The sequence below is a fragment of the Oratosquilla oratoria genome, chromosome 32 (assembly GCF_046742065.1).
Source record: "Oratosquilla oratoria isolate Oo_2021 chromosome 32, ASM4674206v1, whole genome shotgun sequence".
In the NCBI taxonomy this organism is placed as follows: Eukaryota; Metazoa; Arthropoda; class Malacostraca; order Stomatopoda; family Squillidae; genus Oratosquilla; species Oratosquilla oratoria.
Genome location: NC_134808.1, coordinates 9,595,242 through 9,613,998, shown reverse-complemented (window position 1 = coordinate 9,613,998; position 18,757 = coordinate 9,595,242). Strand labels below are relative to the sequence as shown.

Here is an 18,757-nt window from a genome sequence, read left to right as displayed (position 1 = left end):
CACTTGTCCCCCTTTCCCTTTTAAAGTGGAACTATACAAGCACTCCTCCAGTCCTCCGGCACTCTACCTTCTATCCAGCAAACATTAAATAACCTCACCAACCAGTCCACCATCACTATACTTCCTTTTTTAAGACATTCTGCATGGCATCCATCCAGACCAGGTGCCTTACCTGCTTTCATCATCTTAACGGCTGCCTACACTTCATCCTTCCTTATTTCTCCTCCATTTTCCTCACTCTCATGGTCATTTTCTTAGCATTTCCCACTGCAGCTATCTTTCTCTCCCTATCCTCCTTCACATTTTGCAACTCCCTAAAATATTCTGCCCATCTTCCCCTTACTGCCTTTTCCTCCATTATCATCTCTCCATCTGCACCTTTTACCTTTTCTTCTCTACTTGATTCGCCTCCTCTTCCTCTCTTAATTTCTTTCCAAAACATCTTTTTATTACTTTCAATTTTTTCTGTTATACTCTTACCCCATTTTACATCTACTCTCCTCTTTGCCTCCTTTACCTTTTTCTTTACTTCTCTTTTCTTTTCTTTGTACGTCTCATATGACTCCCTCGTCCTATTTTGTAACCAATCTGTGTAAGCTTGCTTCTTCTCTTCTACAACCTTCTTCATTTCCTCATCCCACCATTCACTACCCTTCCTTCTATTTCCTCCTGTCCTTCTTGTTCCACACACCATCTTTGCACACTTTGTGACTCCTTGAACCATCCCTATTCCTCCTCCACACCTACCTCTACTCTATCCTTCACTCCCTCCCATTCTTTCAGCTTCTTCTTGTACTCCTTTTCCTTTTCCTCTTCATTTAAAGAGTTCACTCTAAGCACCTCCCTACCTTTTGTCCCTTTCCTCTTTCTCCATCTGTCCTCCACTCTCAACTTACCTTCCACCAGAAAATTATCTGATATTCCCCCACCCTCTTCCCTTAGCACATGTATAGCCCTAACTCTTCCTATCAAAATCCTATTTACCACTACATAGTCCATTAACCCCTTCCATACGGTGCCGCACACGTAGGCGTCATGAGGAGCAAGTGGATTCGCGACGCTGCCATATCGGCGTCTTGATTATATTTATTGTAGTCGCCCCTGTGTTTTTACATTCTCCCAAATGCGACCTGAATCCCATTCTCTGTGGTTTTCAAAATTCGCGGGTGAAAGAGAGAACGATCGATATAAGCGGCGACTATATTTTATGATGCGAATATTATTTCGTTACGTCATACGTCTGGCATTGGTTGCTGCCCGCGAGATTTAAGTCCCGTATTGAAGTGGTTAAAGCTCTACCACCCTTCCCTCCACCACCCTCTCCCATGTGTACTTATGCTTGACTTTCTTCCGAAACACTGTATTTGCTATCATCAACTCTCTTTTTATACATTTCCACCATCAACTCTCCACTACAATTTTTTCCTGGAACTCCACATTTCCCAACCACTTCATCAATTGGATCCTTTCCTACCCTAGCATTAAGGTCTCCCAGTACTATTACATTTACCTCTTCTCCCTAAACCCTCTATGCACTCATTTAAATCTATCCAAAAGGCCTCCCTTTCTTCTACACTCTTCTCACTGCCAGGCCCATATGCACTTACAAAAACCCACGTCTCCCTTCCCAGTTTCACCTTCATCCACATTATCCTTGAGGATACCTCCCTCCACTCCACTACACGTTTACCTATCTCTTCACTTACTAGTATAGCCACCCCTTCCCTCCCTCGCCCTCTCTTCACTCCTGATAACCTCCCACTTACACTCCCAAACTTACAATCGCCCTTCCTTTTCAGCTTAGTTTCACTCAAAGCCAACACATCCATCTTTCTTCTCACAAACATACTACCTATCTCTTCCCTTTTACTCTCATCTGCACCACATCCACGCACATTAAAAGACCCAAACCTTAGGGTGCTGGTCCGAGAACTTCCAGACCCTCTTATGCCTTTGCCTTTACTTTTAGGAATGTGCTACAAGGAGAAGGATGCCTAGTCCCAATCCCCATCCCTTTCTTCTCGCCTCTTATGATCCAAGTGGAAATACTTGGTGGCAGTATTCTTTTCCCCCACCATAGGGAATTCCCCCACCACAGAAAAAGAAATACTCAGAGAAATGGTACAGGACAGCAACAAGGGGTTGGGGGACAGCATAACGGAGGGACAGTCGTAGTATAAAAGTGTCATCATTTCTCTATGAACAGAGTTTTCCTCTATCATAGACAAAATGATGTGTGGCTCTGGTCTGTAGGGGCGCCCCATATAGACCCTAAAGTATCGACTGCATGCCACTTTGCCACAATAACAAGCAGCCAATACCCCAGATGTAGTTTTCCCGCATGTAGTGGTAGATATTTAAAACAAATTGGATGAGGCAATAGTGTGTGCAAAAACTATACAAGAATTTAAGAACAAACTAGATGCTGAAAGATACAAAGATGGGTCACTACGAGCATTGCTCTCTTCCTGTATAATACAACTAGGTAAATATCCACAGCAAGGCCACTTCATTTAATTGGCGACCTCCCTCTCTGTCCCCTCATGCAGAAATGGAAGATGGGGAGAAATCCCATTGGGCTGCATCAAAATATCATTCACACATACTCCCTCATGCTTCATCCCCCATCAGCATCATCCATACACAACCATTCTATTCATCCCTATCATCTGGTACATAAATATAATAAAAAAAAAATATTTCAGAAGGAAATTTAAAAGAGGAAGTGAAGGTGAGTCAAGTAGAGAAGAAAAGGTAAAAGGCACAGATGATTACAGAATAGGTGGTAAGGGGAAGATGGACAGAGTATTTTAGAGAGCTGTTGAATGTGGAGGAGGATAGGGAGGGATTGGTGGTAGCAATGAAAGGCACTAAGAAAATGACAGTGATGGGAGAGGAAAATGAAGGTGAAATAAGAAAAGATGAGGTGTAAGTAATTTTGAAAATGATGATAGTAGGTAAAGCACCTGTGTTAGGTGGGAAGTACAACAATAGTGGACTGGCTAGTGAGGTTGTTTAACCACTTCAGTACGAGTCAAATTCTTGCATCACACTACTTGCATTATAAAATGTTAAGTCAATGCTGCATTACTCATTCTCTTTTACTATGAGTAATAATAAATACAGAAAACATGATTAAACCAGTTCACAGAATTAGGGGGTAACTCATGTACAACTACAAAAAATATATAATCAAGACACCGACACTGGCATCCTCACATACCACTTGTGCCTCATGACGCCTACATCGGTGTCATCATACCGAAGTGGTTAATGTACATCTAAGAGAGGGTAGAGTACTAATGCAGGAGTGAATAGTAGTTTCAGAGGGATCAGTTTGAGTAGTTGGGAATGCATATGGGAGGGTTTTAACTGAGGATTAGGAGAGGAACAGAGAGAGTAATAGGTAAGGAGTGGTGTGGGTTTAGGAAAGGTAGGATTTGAGTGGATCAGGTTTTTGTGGTAAAGTAGATATGTGAGAAAGCTTTAGGGAAAGGTAAGTGTAGTTGGGAAGGCTTATGGGAGGATCTTGATTGAGAGGATTAGGAGAGGAACAGAGGGAGTAATTGGTTAGGAACAGTGGATTTAGGATGGGTAGAGGTTGTGTATATCAGATTTTTGTGGTAAGACAGATATGTGAGAAAGCTATAGGAAAGGGGAAGGATGTATTTTGGGCTTTTATGGATCTGGAAAAGGCTTACGACAGGGTAGACAGAAAGGCACTGTGGGAGGTTTTGCGGATATACGGGATAGGAGGTAAGCTTCTAGGAACTGTCAAGAGTTTTTATGAGAGTAGTAGAGCTTGTGTTAGGATTAGAAATAGAGAGAGTGAGTGGTTCGAGGTAAAGGTGGGACTTCGTCAAGGATGCGTTATGTCGCCCTGGCTGTTCAACTTATACATGGATGGGGTAGTGTGAGAGGTAAATGCAAGGGTAGTGGGTCAGGGATTGGAGATGGTTAAAGAAAATGGAGAAAAGCAGGAGGTGAGCCAGCTGTTGTTTGCGGACGATACTGCGCTTGTGGCAGGATCGGAGGAGGGATTGAGGAAGTTGGTGACAGAATTTGGGAGTGTGTGTGATAGAAGAAAGCTGAAGATAAATGTGGGTAAAAGTAAGGGTGATGAGATGTACAAGGGGTGAAAGTGGCAGTAGACTGGAAGTGAGCATTAAGGGAGAGCGACTGGAGGAAGTGGATAGTGCAAATGTGGCAGGAAAAGGTGGAGGTAGAATGTAGATTGAGAGAAGCGAGTAAATGCCTTGGTGGATTAAAAAGTGTTATGAGGAATAGACATTTGGGAATGGATGCTAAGAGGAGACTGTATGAAGGAGTGATTGTGCCAACAGTTGTATGGGGCAGAAACATGGAACATAAGAGAGAAGGAGTTTGAATGTGTTTGAAATTAGGTGTCTGAGAAGTATGATGGGGGTTACTAGGCTAGATAGAGTGAGAAATGAGGAGGTGAGGAGAACAGGGGTGGAAAGGGAGTTGGGAGATAGGGTTGATGAAAGAGTATTAGTATGGTTTGGACACATGGAAAGAATGAGTGAAGAAAGACTAGTAAAAGAGGTATGGAAGGCAGATGTGGAGGAAGTGAACATGAGGGGACGTCCTAGGATGAGATGGATGGCTGGGGTGAAGGGGTCTTTGGGGAAGAGGGGAATGTCTGTTGCGGAAAGACGGGAGAGGACAGAAGACGGGTGAATGGAGAATGGTTGTATATGGATGATATTGTGATGCATGAGGTGGGATGGGGGGTGAGATAGTATGTGTGAGCAAAGTTTGACGCAGCCCAAAGGGATTTCTCCCTGTCTTCTCCTTTTCTGCATGGGGGGACAGAGATGGGGGGTCGCCGATTTAATGAAGCGGCCTTGCTGTGGATGTGCTGTGTCTTGCGACACTGCTTCTGACCCAGGGCAGTGGACAAGGTGCAGGGATGAACCGACATCCAGGAGGTGCTAAGAGGGAGGGTGGAGGGGTGTGGAGTGTATTCAGGGATGGAATGGGTGGGAATGATTTTATGCCTTTTCCTTTTTGGGGGAAAAGCTTTGGTATATGTATGTATGTAAGATTTTTTTTTTTTTTTTTTTTTTTTTTTTTTTTTTTTTTGGGTGGGGGGGGCTTTATGGTTTTGGAAAAGGTATATGACAAAATAGACAGAAGGGCACTGTGGGAGGTAATGCAGGTATGTGGTATTGGGGGAAGGCTGTTAAGGGCTGTCTAGTTTTTACAAAGAATGTGGAGCCTGTGTTGGAATTGGAAATGGAGAGAATGAGTGGTTTGAAGTAAAGGTGGGACTGCAACAGGGATGTGTCATGTCGCCATGTCTGTTCAATGTGTACATGAAAGGGGTAAAGGCAATGGTAATGGAGAGGGGACTGGTGATGGTTTAAGAAAATGGAGGAAAGTAGGTGTGAGCCAGTTGTTGTTTACTGACAACATTGCACTTATGGCAGGGTCAAAGGAGGGATTAAGGGAGTTAGTGACAGTGTTTGGGAGGATATGTGATTGGAGAAAGTTGAAGGTAGATGTGGGTAAAAGGGGTGGAAGACTGAAGTGGATGAAGGGAATTTCAAGGGAGAACTGAGGATTAGATGGATAAATGGGGTGACTGGGGCATTGAGCAAAAGGGGAATATCTGTTGAGTGAGGAAAAGAGAAAGCAGGAGATAGGGGTGAATGGAGAATGGCAGAGTGTAGATGATGTGATGCAAGGAAGAGAGGGGGTGGGAGTGGTAATGTATGAATATTTTGGCACACTCCAAAGGGATTTCTCATAGTCTTTGTTTTTCTGTATGAGGGGTAGGATAGGAAGGGTCATCGATAAAGTGAAGTGGCTTTGCTGTGGATGTGATGTGTCTTGCTGCATTGTTTTTGACCCAGGGCAGTGGGCAGATAAAGGGATGACCCAACATCCATGACGAGCGAAGATGAGGGAAGAAAGGGTGGTGGGTGGGAGTGGTTACTTGCCTTTTGACTTGGCTACCTCCTTTGTAAGGGGGAAAGGGCCCATGATTTATAGTGTTTGCATGTGTGTACAATGGATTATGTAGTGGTAAATAGGATTATGATAGGAAGAGTTAAGGATGTACATGTGCTAAAGGGAGAGGGTGGGGGAATATCAAATATTTTTTTGGTGGAAGGTAAGTTGAGAGTGGAGGATGGATGGAGAAAGAGGAAAGGGACAAAAGGTAGGGAGGTGCTTAGAGTGAACTCTTTAAATGAAAAGGAGAAGGAGTACAAGAAGAAGCTGAAGGAGGAGTGGGAGTGAAGGATAGAGTAGAGCTAGGAGTGGAGGAGGAATGGGGATGGTTCAAAGAGGGAGTCACAAAGTGTGCAAAGATGGTGTGTGGAACAAGAAGGACAGGAGGAAATAGAAGGAAGGGTAGTGAATGGTGGGATGAGGAAACAAAGAAGGTTGTAGTAGAGAAGAAGCGAGCTTTCACAGATTGGTTACAAAATAGGACGAGGGAGTCATATGAGAGGTACAAAGAAAAGAAAAGAGAAGTAAAGCAAAAGGTAAAGGAGGCAAAGAGGAGAGCAGATGTGAAATGGGGTAAGAGTATGACAGAAAAATTTGAAAGTAATAAAAAGATGTTTTGGAAAGAAATTAAGAGAGGAAGAGGAGGCGAATCAAGTAGAGAAGAAAAGGTAAAAGGTGCAGATGAAGAGATGATAATGGAAGAGAAGGCAGTAAGGGGAAGATGGGCAGAATATTTTAAGGAGTTGCTAAATGTGAAGGAGGATAGGGAGGGAAAGATAGCTGCAGTGGGAAATGCTAAGAAAATGACCATAATGATTGAGGAAAATGGAGGAGAAATAAGGAAGGATGAAGTGAAGGCAGTTGTTAAAATGATGAAAGTAGGTAAGGCACCTGGTCTGGATGGATGCCATGCAGAATGTCTAAAAGAAGGAGGTATAGTGATGGTGGACTGGCTGGTGAGGTTATTTAATGTTTGCTGGAGAGAGGGTGAGTGCCGGAGGACAGCCTGTATAGTTCCACTTTACAAGGGAAAAGGGGACAAGTGTAAATGTAGTAGTTTCAGAGGGATTAGCTTGTTAAGTGTAGTTGGGAAGGCTTATGGGAGGACCTTGATTGAGAGGATTAGGAGAGGAACAGAGGGAGTAATTGGTGAGGAACAGTGTGGATTTAGGACGGGTAGAGGTTGTGTAGACCAGATTTTTGTGGTAAGACAGATATGTGAGAAAGTTATAGGAAAGGGGAAGGATGTTTTTTGGGCTTTTATGGATCTGGAAAAGGCTTACGACAGGGTAGACAGAAAGGCACTGTTGGGAGGTTATGCAGATATACAGGATAGGAGGAATGCTTTTAGGAGCTGTCAAAAGTTTTTATGGGGGTAGTAGAGCTTGTGTCAGGATTAGAAATGGAGAGAGTGAGTGGTATGAGGTAAAGGTGGGACTTCATCAAGGATGCATTATGTCTCCCTGGCTGTTCAACTTATACATGGATGGGGTAGTGTGAGGTAAATGCAAGGGTAGTTGGTCAGGGATTGGAGATGGTTAAAGAAAATGGAGAAAAGTGGGAGGTGAGCCAGCTGTTGTTTGGAGACGAAACTGCACTTGTGGCATGATCAGAGGAGGGATTGAGGAAGTTGGTGACAGAGTTTGGGAGAGTGTGTGATAGAAGAAAGCTAAAGATAAATGTGGGTAAAAGTAAGGTGATGAGATGTACAAGGGGTGAAAGTGGCAGTAGACTGGAAGTGAGCATTAAGGAAGTGGATAGTTTTAGATATTTGGGTGCAAATGTGGCAGGAAAAGGTGGAGGTAGAATGTAGATTGAGAGAAGCAAGTAAATGCCTTGGTGGATTAAAAAGTGTAATGAGGAATAGACATTTGGGAATGGATGCTAAGAGGAGACTGTATGAAGGAGTGATTGTACCAACAGCACTGTATGGGGCAGAAACATGGAACATAAGAGAAGAAGAGAGAAGGAGTTTGAATGTGTTTGAAATGAGGTGTCTGAGAAGTATGATGGGGGTTACTAGGCTAGATAGAGTGTGAAATGAGGAGGAGAACAGGAGTGGAAAGGGAATTGAGAAATAGGAATGATGAAAGAGTATTAGGATGGTTTGGACACATGGAAAGAATGAGTGAAGAAAGACTAGTAAAAAGAGGTATGGAAGGCAGATGTGGAGGGAGTGAACATGAGGGGATATCCTAGGATGAGGTGGATGGATGGGGTGAAGGGGCTTTGGGGAAGAGGGGAATGTCTGTTGAGGAAGGACGGGAGAGGACAGAAGACAGGTGAATGAAGAATGGTTGTATATGGATGATGTTGTGAGGCATGAGGTGGAATGGGTGGGGGGATGGGGGGGTGAGGTAGTATGTGTGAGCAAAATTTGACACAGCCCGAAGGGATTTCTCCCCATCTCCTTTTATGCATGGGAGTCGCCGATTTAATGAAGCGGCCTTGCTATGGATATGCTGTGTCTTGCGACACTGCTTCTGACCCAGGGCAGTGGACAAGGTGCAGGGATGACCGGTCATCCAGGAGGTGCTAAGATGAGAGGGAGGGTGGAGGGGTGTGGAGTGTATTCAGGGCTGAATGGGTGGGAATGATTTTATGCCTTTTCCTTTTTGGCTGCCTCCCTTGTAAGGGGGGAAAAGCCTAGGTATAGTATGTATGTATGTATGTGTGTACAAGGGGTGGGGGGTCACTGGAAATCCACCTGGACCCAAGTGGGTGTTGGCCTGGAAGAGTTTGGGGACCACTGGTTTAAAGCTTGTGTTTTGCTTTTATGATGTCTACAATGTTAGGAAGTGTTGATAAAAGTTGGGTCTTTAATTATTTAATTCTTTTAACTCACAGTTTCATCATTCATTTTTGAAAGTTGTGACTATATGGGTCTTGTTTACCCCTATATAATGCATTGTGGAGAATAACCATCAATTAGAACCAACACAAAGGGGAAAGGCTCTTTAGTGTTTATATATATTGTTGAAAGTAAATGTTGGTAAAAGTAAGGTGATGAGATGTACAAGGGAAGAGGATCGCATCAAAATGGAAGTGAGTATTAAAGGGGAGAGGCTGGAGGAAGTGGATAGCTTTAGATACTTGAGGATACATGTGGCAGGAAAGGGAGGAGTGGAGGTAAAATGTAGACTGGGGATGAAATGGGTGAGAATGTAATTATGCCTTTTAACTTTGGCTACCTCTGTGGTAAGGGGGGACCATGGTATATGAATGTGTACATATTTATTGTCTTTCTTATCTTGTATTTATTGTTTTTATTCAATAGCTATGGAAGAAGAGGAAGAAGACCAGGAAAGTGAAGCCAAGAAGAAGGTGGGAAGTGTCCAGCGAGGTCAGGTGGACCTTCCTGACAAGGTGGCTGAAAAGAAGGTCGCAGACAAGGAAGAGATTAAGATGCGTGCCATGATGATTCCCAAGAAGCAGAGGAGACTCTACCAGAAGCTTAAGAAGAGAGAAAGAAGGAAGACGAGAACCATGGTGATTCTGGCCAACAAGAGAAGACGACATGATGAGAGGATCAAAGAAGAGAAGAAGGCAGAAAAAAAGGCAGAGGCTGACAGGCTGTTTACTCCTCAGCCTGCAAGAAAGAAAGCAGGATAGTGGGTTAGAGTTTATGTATAAATTTTTATTTTTACTGCTTGGAAATAAATTTTTATTGAGTGATAACATCTTTATATCTTTAACCTTTAGACTGGAGGTTTCTGTAAGAATAGAAATGTCGGATGATTGAGGATATGTTGAGGTGGAATATCTTTCAACTGGAGGCAGTAACCTGTATATAAGATGGTATGTGTATCAGTAAATGCCTTAGGGGATTAAAAATGTGATAAGAAACAGATGTTTGGGAATGATGCTAAGAGGAGATTGTATGAAGGAGTGATTGTGCCGACAGCACTATGGGACAGAAACATGGAACATAAGAGGAGGAGTTTGAATGTGTTTGAAATGAAATGCTTGAGAAGGCTGGATAGAGTGAGGAGAGTGGATCTGGTGAAAGAGTATTGGGATGATTTGGACACATGGAAAGAATGAGTGAAGAAAGATTAGTAAAAAAAGGTGTGAAAGGAGTGAACATGAGGATAACCAAGGATGAGATGGATGGATGGGGTAAAAGGGGCATTGGGAAAGGGGGAAATGTCTGTTGAAGAAGGGAGAAGATAGGGAAGAATGGAGAATGTTTGTGTATGGATGATGCTGTGATGCATGGAAAGGAGTGGGAGGATGAGGGAGTATGTGTGAATACAGCCTGAAGGGATTTCTCCCCATCTCTTTCTGCATGAGGGGACGGAGAGGGGGGATCACCAATTAAATGAAGCAACCGTGCTGATGATGTGCTGTGTTTTGCTAGATTGTTTCTGACCCAGGGCAGTGGGCAAGATGCAGGGATGACCCATCATCCAGGAGCCGCCAAGATAAGAGGGAGGGAGGTGGTGTTTGGATGGGAATAGATTGTATGCCTTTGAAATGCAGTCATCACTTCTCTCGCCATCTCTTTCCCTCCCCCTTTTCTTGCACTTGGAACGAGCCACATTATATTGGCATCCAACTGGGGGCGATTCCTCAGTCAAGGCAATTTGAAGTGGCCTATATTTAGGGTACCTTTTCTAGTACCTTCTTGTGAAGTGAGCAGAGTGGCTCCTAAAGAGGGTTACTCAGTCACATGGACAACTACTGAATAGCGCTGCCACCTCGGTCCCAGCCCCAAGCTACTGATTCTATTCATGTCGCCATTTGTGGAGTTCGTGACTACGGGCTTCCAAGGATCAATGTCCCCTCCCTTCCACCAGCTCTTGACTTTGCCAAAAAAAAAAAAAAAAAAAAAAAAGATGATGGGGTGTGAAGGGTCATAGAGTCAAGAAAGGATAGTTTGAGGGTTGGATATTAGTATTAGGGGTAGTACGAGATATAGGGGTAAGTACAAGGGAATGGGAAAGAAGTTTGGGGCTTTGGTTTGCAAGGATCAGAAAAGTGGTATAGGTGTTAACCAAGTCCATAGTGCCCAAGCCACTCCTTGCTTAGTCCCACAGCCACAAAGAGATGAGCCCTTTTAGGGGTGCTTGGCGCATACACCACCCAGCACCTGAGCATGGCATTTACAAGAAAACATGCTATTGTTGCATTTGCCTCACCCCAGTACAAGGTAGGGCATATGCCATGCTCCCCATTTGGAGAGCTAATAGGAGAATAGGGACAATCACTGTTGAATCATCCCTTGGTGTACTTTTGAGCATGGGTTTTGGTACTTGCTCCAGGTAACCAAAGCTACACCAAGGGATTCGTGCCACCCTCCAGGATGCCAAGGGCTTCTTGTGATGGTTTGGCTCCCAACTCCTTCTGGGGGTTGGTCCCATGACGTAGACCTGCCACACCAGGAACACAATACATTATGGGTAACCATGCTGTGGTCTGCTCTCTAGGTTGGTTGGGTTTAGGGAGACTGTTTAGGTCACCTTTTCAAGCCCTCCTTATGTGGGGTGAGCAGTACATACATACATACATATACCAAAGCTTTTTCCCCCTTACAAGGGAGGTAGCCAAAAAGGGAAAGGCATAAAATCATTTCCACCCATTCCATCCCTGAATACACTCCACACCCCTCCACCCTCCCTCTTATCTGAGCACCTCCTGGATGACGGGTCATCCTTGCACCTTGTCCACTGCCCTGGGTCAGAAGCAGTGTTGCAAGACACAGCACATCCACAGCAAGGCCGCTTCATTAAATCGGCAACCCCCCCTCTCCGTCCCCCCCATTGCATAAAAGGAGAGGACGGGGAGAAATCCCTTCGGGCTGCATCAAATTTTGTTCACACATACTACCTCACCCCCATCCCCCGCCCATTCCACCTCATGCAATCACATCATCATCCATATACAACCATTCTCCATTAACCTCTGTCTTCTGTCCTCTCCTGTCCTTCCTCAACAGACATTCCCCTCTTCCCCAAAGCCCCCTTCACCCCATCCATCCACCTCATCCTAGGACGTCCCCTCATGTTCACTCCCTCCACATCTGCCTTCCATACCTCTTTTACTAGTCTTTCTTCACTCATTCTTTCCATGTGTCCAAACCATCCTAATACTCTTTCATCAACCCTATCTCCCAGCTCCTTTTCCACCCCTGTTCTCCTCCTCATTTCTCACTCTATCCAGCCTAGTAACCCCCATCATACTTCTGAGACACCTCATCTCAAACACATTCAAACTCCTTCTCTCTTCTTATGTTCCATGTTTCTGCCCCATACAGTGCTGTTGGCACAATCACTCCATACAGTCTCCTCTTAGCATCCATTCCCAAATGTCTATTCCTTATTACACTTTTTAATCCACCAAGGCATTTACTCGCTTCTCTCAATCTACATTCTACCTCCACCTTTTCCTGCCACATTTGCACCCAAGTATCCAAAACTATCCACTTCCTCCAGTTGCTTTCCCTTAACCACTTCACTCCGGGCCAAAATCTCGCGGGCAGCATTAGCTGCCAGACGTACGATGTTGCATCATAATACTCGCATCATAAATAATAGTCACCGCTTATATCGATCGTTCTCTCTCTCACCCGTGAATTTTGATAACTATAGAAAATGTGATGAAGCCAGTTTAGAGTATGTCAGTTATGCAGGGACAACTACAATAAATATAATCAAGACGTCGATATGGCAGCCTCGCGTATCCACTTGGTCCCCATGCCGCCTACGTAGGCAGCACCGTATGGAAGGGGTTAATGCTCACTTCCAGTCTACTGCCACTTTCACCCCTTGTACATCTCATCACCTTACTTTTACCCACATTTATCTTAAGCTTTCTTCTATCACATACTCAACCAAACTCTGCCACCAACTTCCTCAATCCCTCCTCCGATCCTGCCACAAGCGCAGTGTCATCCGCAAACAACAGCTGGCTCACCTCCCACTTTTCTCCATTTTCTTTAACAATCTCCAATCCCTGACCCACTACCCTTGCATTCACCTCTCGCACCACCCCATGAGGTGGGAAATAGAAGAAAGGGTAGTGAATGGTGGGATGAGGAAACAAAGAAGGTTGTAGAAGAGAAGAAGCGAGCTTTCACAGATTGGTTACAAAATAGGATGAGGGAGTCATATGAGAGTTACAAAGAAAAGAAAAGAGAAGTAAAGAAAAAGGTAAAGGAAGCAAAGAGGAGAGCAGATGTGAAGTGGGCTAAGAGTATGACAAAATTTTGAAAGTAATAAAAAGATGTTTTGGAAAGAAATTAAGAGAGGAAGAGGAGGCGAATCAAGTAGAGAAGAAAAGGTAAAAGGTGCAGATGGAGAGATGATAATTGAAGAGAAGGCAGTAAGGGGAAGATGGGCAGAATATTTTAAGGAGTTGCTAAATGTGAAGGAGGATAGGGAGGGAAAGATAGCTGCAGTGGGAAATGCGAAGAAAATGAGAGTGATGAGTGAGGAAAATGGAGGAGAAATAAGGAAGGATGAAGTGAAGGCAGTTGTTAAGATGATGAAAGCAGGTAAGGCACCTGGTCTGGATGGATGCCATGCAGAATGTCTGAAAAAGGGAGGTACAAGTTGTACTACTCCTCACCTTCACACAGGACAAACACTGCCTATAGTGTGGATTATGACAAAAGACTTCTGCCCCAACTGTCATATACCATCACTAGAGCTTATGATAGTTAGTTGGAAAATGAAGTTCTTAGTTTTTAGTTGGAGAGAACAACTGAATATACTGTAGGTATTTGTCACTGCCTTCCTTCCTAGCAACTCCTTGTGAAAGCAGGTACTGAGGAACACCACAAAGATGGAAGAGTAGTTGGTCCTTTTCCTGGTCCTTCACCTTAAGATTCTGCTATCCTCTTATTGGGAAGATGAGGTGAAGAGCTGCAGGACCTCAAAATAAGATTCATGACAGGTCCTGGATATTTAAGAAAGTTAATCTTTGCTCATCAGGTGTGGGCCTAATTAAAGAGCCCATTACTTTCATGTGAATTCAGCTGATGCCAGCACAAATCTCGGGATTTTTGTCAAACCTGGCTTAGTGTGTTCTAAGCCCCGAGCCACTATCAAGGTTTCCCAATTTATGGGTTAGCCCAACGAGGAATATAATTCCCACCCTCTTCCAAATGAGGAAAAATCAAACAACATTCATTACATAAAATACAATGATATGTTTATTATAAAGTTCAAAACAATTTACAAGTATAAACAAGAAATATAGTGCCTGTCTCCAGTTACCCTTAGAAGCAAAAACCAGGGAATGAGCAGGTTTTTGGAATGCTGCTAACTTTACATTGATCATGCTAAGCATCAATAAACACAATATCAATAATGGTAAGATTACCATTAGGCACCAAAGATCCTGAAGTCTAGAGTGCTGAGGCCCACAAAAAGGTGTATCATAAATGGCACAATAACATTCTTTCTCTGGCAACATAACCTGCTAAACTTGCAGTATGTGTGTATGTATGTATATATGTATATATATACACATATATATATAAAATCTTAATGGCCTTTTCTTTGAAAGGAAGGTGGCCAAATCAAAGCTAAACTCAGACCATTAATTTCACATAGGCCATCTTTGATTTTCTACCCAATTACAAATACAATAAAGACCAAATACAGTTTCCCATCAAATTACTGACTAAATCTATAAAATTTGTATTAAAATATGATAGGTTTTCACTTTACGACAAATAATGATGAAAGAGTTTAAACTACATCATTTTCTTCTAATAACTATAACTGCCTCTTGTTATTGCAATAGACCAATAATATAATGGGTACCTGCAAGTGGCTGTCTTGTTAGACAGATGTAAGAATCCACTCTTCAAAATTTGTCAACATCCTCATCTCCATCTGCACTGCAATCTGCAATGCAGTACTGAGGGGCTGACACTTAGTCTACAGGCTGGGCCCAAAATCTCGTGAATTTAACTTTTATTCCTCCACCCTGTCACATACAGTGAGCTGACAACCACTAACCGCTCCCTTCTACCTTTCCACATATGGAGCTGACAACAAATAACTGCTCCCCTCCAACTACTATAACCCAGTAACACAAAGTCCCACACTAATACAACACCAACAACAGTCCAAAGTTTCTTCCTGGAGAGATCAATGGGATCTCTGGGACTGTTGCTAGCAACTATTGGGCTGCAGGTTTCCAGTCTGTGAAACTTGAGGCAACAATTATTATCTTTATAAAACCATTTAATTAATCATAAATTTCAATGGCCAATGGCAATACCCAGGAACAAGAAAGTAAAAATCAAAAGAATCATAAGAAACATCTGGGAAATGAACAATGACTGGACATCAACCCCTTCAAATTGATGTATTTTTAATTTAGTTCAGGTGAACACTTTACACCATCATTTAACCGAGGGGTGAACCCTAGTCTGAAGGTGCTCTTAATTCATTAGACTTCCAGTCCATCCTTCAGATGAACAAAAGCAATAAATTGCCCCAGTTATCTGTTACAAAAGACCTGTAGCCCCAGGTAAATGGCCATGATCACTGATTTAGCCCATAGGTCACAGTCAAGAGATTTTCTGTTGCTATCTGGGAAGGGTAAGTGTTGGGCAGTGTGGTATGAGGAATTGTCTTCTATGTAGTAGTTGCATCTGGAGCAATTGGAGTCCAGTGTAAGGACAATTCTCTGTTGGTTGGGACAACCCAAATGAACCTGCTGAGAGTCATTTGGAACGAGAAGGGTGGCTGCATAGGGGCTTACTAAGAGAAATTGTGGGGACTGGGAATGGTGTGAGAGTTAAGCAACATCCCCTATTAGTGTATGCTCCCATACTTTATTAATGCTTCTATCCTCTCAATGATGATAACGACTGTTTTAATACAGTGGTGACCTGAACAGCATGCCAGTGTAGTTCTTTGTCATATGGGTGATTTCCAAATTGAATTGATATCTAGGGGAGTTTGGTCAGTATAAAATCTGAGTCCTGTGTATGTATGTTTTTGTATGGACATACTGCGGAGTATTGGGGAGCCAGATTATTGCACATGTTTGAATAGAATACTACTAGGTCTGTTTTTATGGTGCATTCATTGGGTTGTGTTTGTGTGATATGCTGTTGGAATGGGGGGGGGGGTCAAGAACTCATGCAAACTGTGTGCCTATCACTTTCATGTGCTCTTCTATGATGGTGAGCAACCTATGCCAAGAGGTGTATGGCTGCAACCATAGCGATCATCTTTGTCCTTTTGGACTTGGACTGTTGGGGCAGGTAAGTCACTGGAGAGAGTCACAGAGAAGTGCAGGATTCAAACCATAACTATGCAAATATAACAAAAGCATGCTTTTGATTACACCACCAGCACTGTTCTATGGGAAGGATCTTAATTTTCAAGTGATATTCTATTAGTGTTGTCCCCATGCAGCCAGGTAAACATATCCAAAAACACAATCTATGAAGAATAATGTGTTGTGGGGGTTGTATTGTATTTCATCACCAACAATCCACCAGTATTTCTACACTTTTTGTGAGGGTTAAGAGAATTATTCAACATATGAATATCTGGCTCATCAGCCTTGAACACATACCTATATTAACAGACTAGGTACACTTTCCTTTTTACAGGTATAGGCTTAACTGTTGACATACCTATAAGTAGTGTCCAATGCACAACTGTGATGGGACTTTATTATGAACATTCAATTCCTCCGAGTGCATTGGGATAAATGGGTTTGAAAATTATCACACTAAAATGACAAACCAGTCATTTCTATATATATGTAACAATGGGAAGACTTCTGGGCAGCTTACAGTTTATCATTCAATGTCTTCAAATAAATATATTCACTCTCAATCTCTTATGTAGACAAAACAAGTTTCAGAAAAGTACATAAAGAAAATAAAAGAAGGAATTTCAAAGCATCCGACATAATCTCAAATCTTTTAACAAAAGATTATCCAAGATAACTACACATGAAAAACAACTGACTCAACACAACATCATTTAAAGATTATAGTAACAGGAAACATGATTGAACAAAACTGGTAAACATTTCATCATTTCACATAAAACAGAAACAAGAAGAAATAATCAGTGTGCCCTTGCAAACTACTTTTATTTTCTCTACTACATAAAAATGGCACACAAATATAGTGATCTGAATGCATTTATAATTAAATCTATCTGCATACATCTTATCTATCCTATCTACAAATTGTACTTTTGTCTAGTCTTAAACTCCAGATCTGTTACACCATGAAAAAAAAGATGCTGCAATATGAAGCACACAGTATCAAGTGGTTTACTTTCCTGTTATAAATATTTGTTTGTATGTGTGCATAGCTACCTGTCTTCATTTACATAATGTGCATATGTCCGCAAACATGTATGTAAATGCACACAGACATTTGTTTATAAACACTTAAACAAGCAGTGGGTTCCAGTGTAGTAGAAAAAGTAGGGAAGCTGCAAAACATATTACATCAAAATTATATTTTTCACTTACATTGTCACTACTCTATTTTTTCCTTAATTATAAATGTGTTTAATGACACTTAAACGTAAATACAAAATCACAAACATAAGAGGGTTCCAAAGCATGAATTCTTACTCCATTTAAGTTGTCTATAGTCTTCTCTTGAGGAGTAATGTTACCTCAAACCAAATTTTCTTGTATTGAAGTAGTTCAAGTTAATTTCCTATCTGAGCAGTAAAAAGAAGATACCATATTCTAAGTGCCTATATTTACAGCTACAAATATCCATTCCTGGAAATTTTTTATAGTACTCAGGAACCATTAAGTACAGCCTTTACTATCTTTTCTGTAACTTGGCTACACAAGAGTCATACATTACGAAAATATATTACTGTTAACAATTTATTATTCCACCTCTTCCAAATATCCTAGAACATTATCTCATGAATATAAGTTGGAGTATTTCTGTCCAGACAAAATGCAGAAATCTGATCTTTATTGTGTTCTATTAACTGCTAGAAATACTCCAGTTCATAAACACTGGTATTTGATAAATCAAAGACAAATATGTTCTATCCTGTTCAGGATGTGGCTAGGTATTCATAGCCAATCATTTTTCTTTCTTACTCTCTTCTGCATGGCATTCTTTTAGAATGTCACTCTTACTAGTTCCTTTGGGCCGTTGCTGCAGCTCCAGCTCTGCCCTCTTAGCTGTTACCATCATGTTGCTGCTGATCCACAACCAATTGATCTGAGAGACAAACAAGTATAAGAATGCAGGAAAATGAAAGCTTCTGTCTGTGAATAAACAAAATTAAATAAAGTAGATAACAATGATTTTATGTCTTTTTCTTTTTGGCTACCTCCCTTGAAAGGGGGAAAAAGCCTTGGTATATGTATGTATGGTATGTATGTAGATAGCAATACAATCATACATTCCCAAATGGCTATTTCTCATGCCTTAGGGGATTAAAAATTTCCTAAGGCATTTACTTGCTTCCGTCTACACTTTACCTCCATCTCCACTCATCCCTTTTCTGGCACATGCAACGTAAAGCTATCCAATTCCTCTAGCATCTTTCCTTAAATACTTACTTCCAACTTGCTGCAACTCTCTCCCCTTGTAAATCTCATCACCTTACTTTTACCATTTACCTTAACCCATCTGGGGTATTGGCGGCATGTTATTGTGGCAAAGTAGCATGCAGTTGATACTTTAGGGTCTATATGGGGTGCCCCTACAGATCAGAGCCACACATCATTTTGTCTGTGATAGAGGAAAACTCTGTTCATAGAGAAATGATGACGCTTTTATACTATGACTGCCCCTCCGTTATGCTGTCCC

At 42.2% G+C, this 18,757-nt stretch overlaps 2 protein-coding genes across 5 annotated transcripts in view; one reads left to right on the top strand and one right to left on the bottom strand.

Moving 5' to 3' along the window:
- The window catches only part of LOC143041764 (pescadillo homolog), an 83,026-nt gene extending 73,369 nt beyond the window's left edge, over positions 1–9,657 (top strand). Inside the window, exon 10 of the mRNA XM_076213790.1 lies at positions 9,257–9,657. Coding sequence (XP_076069905.1) covers positions 9,257–9,591 — 335 coding nt within the window. The 3' untranslated portion in view covers positions 9,592–9,657. The remainder of the gene's footprint in view (positions 1–9,256) is intronic.
- A 4,454-nt stretch (positions 9,658–14,111) lies between these two features.
- The window catches only part of Tmem18 (transmembrane protein 18), a 118,527-nt gene continuing 113,881 nt past the window's right edge, over positions 14,112–18,757 (bottom strand). For all 4 annotated transcript variants that reach the window (XM_076213787.1, XM_076213786.1, XM_076213788.1 and 1 more), the window contains one exon: positions 14,112–18,163. In XM_076213787.1, the coding sequence (XP_076069902.1) occupies positions 18,023–18,163 (141 nt within the window). In that variant the 3' untranslated portion in view covers positions 14,112–18,022. The remainder of the gene's footprint in view (positions 18,164–18,757) is intronic.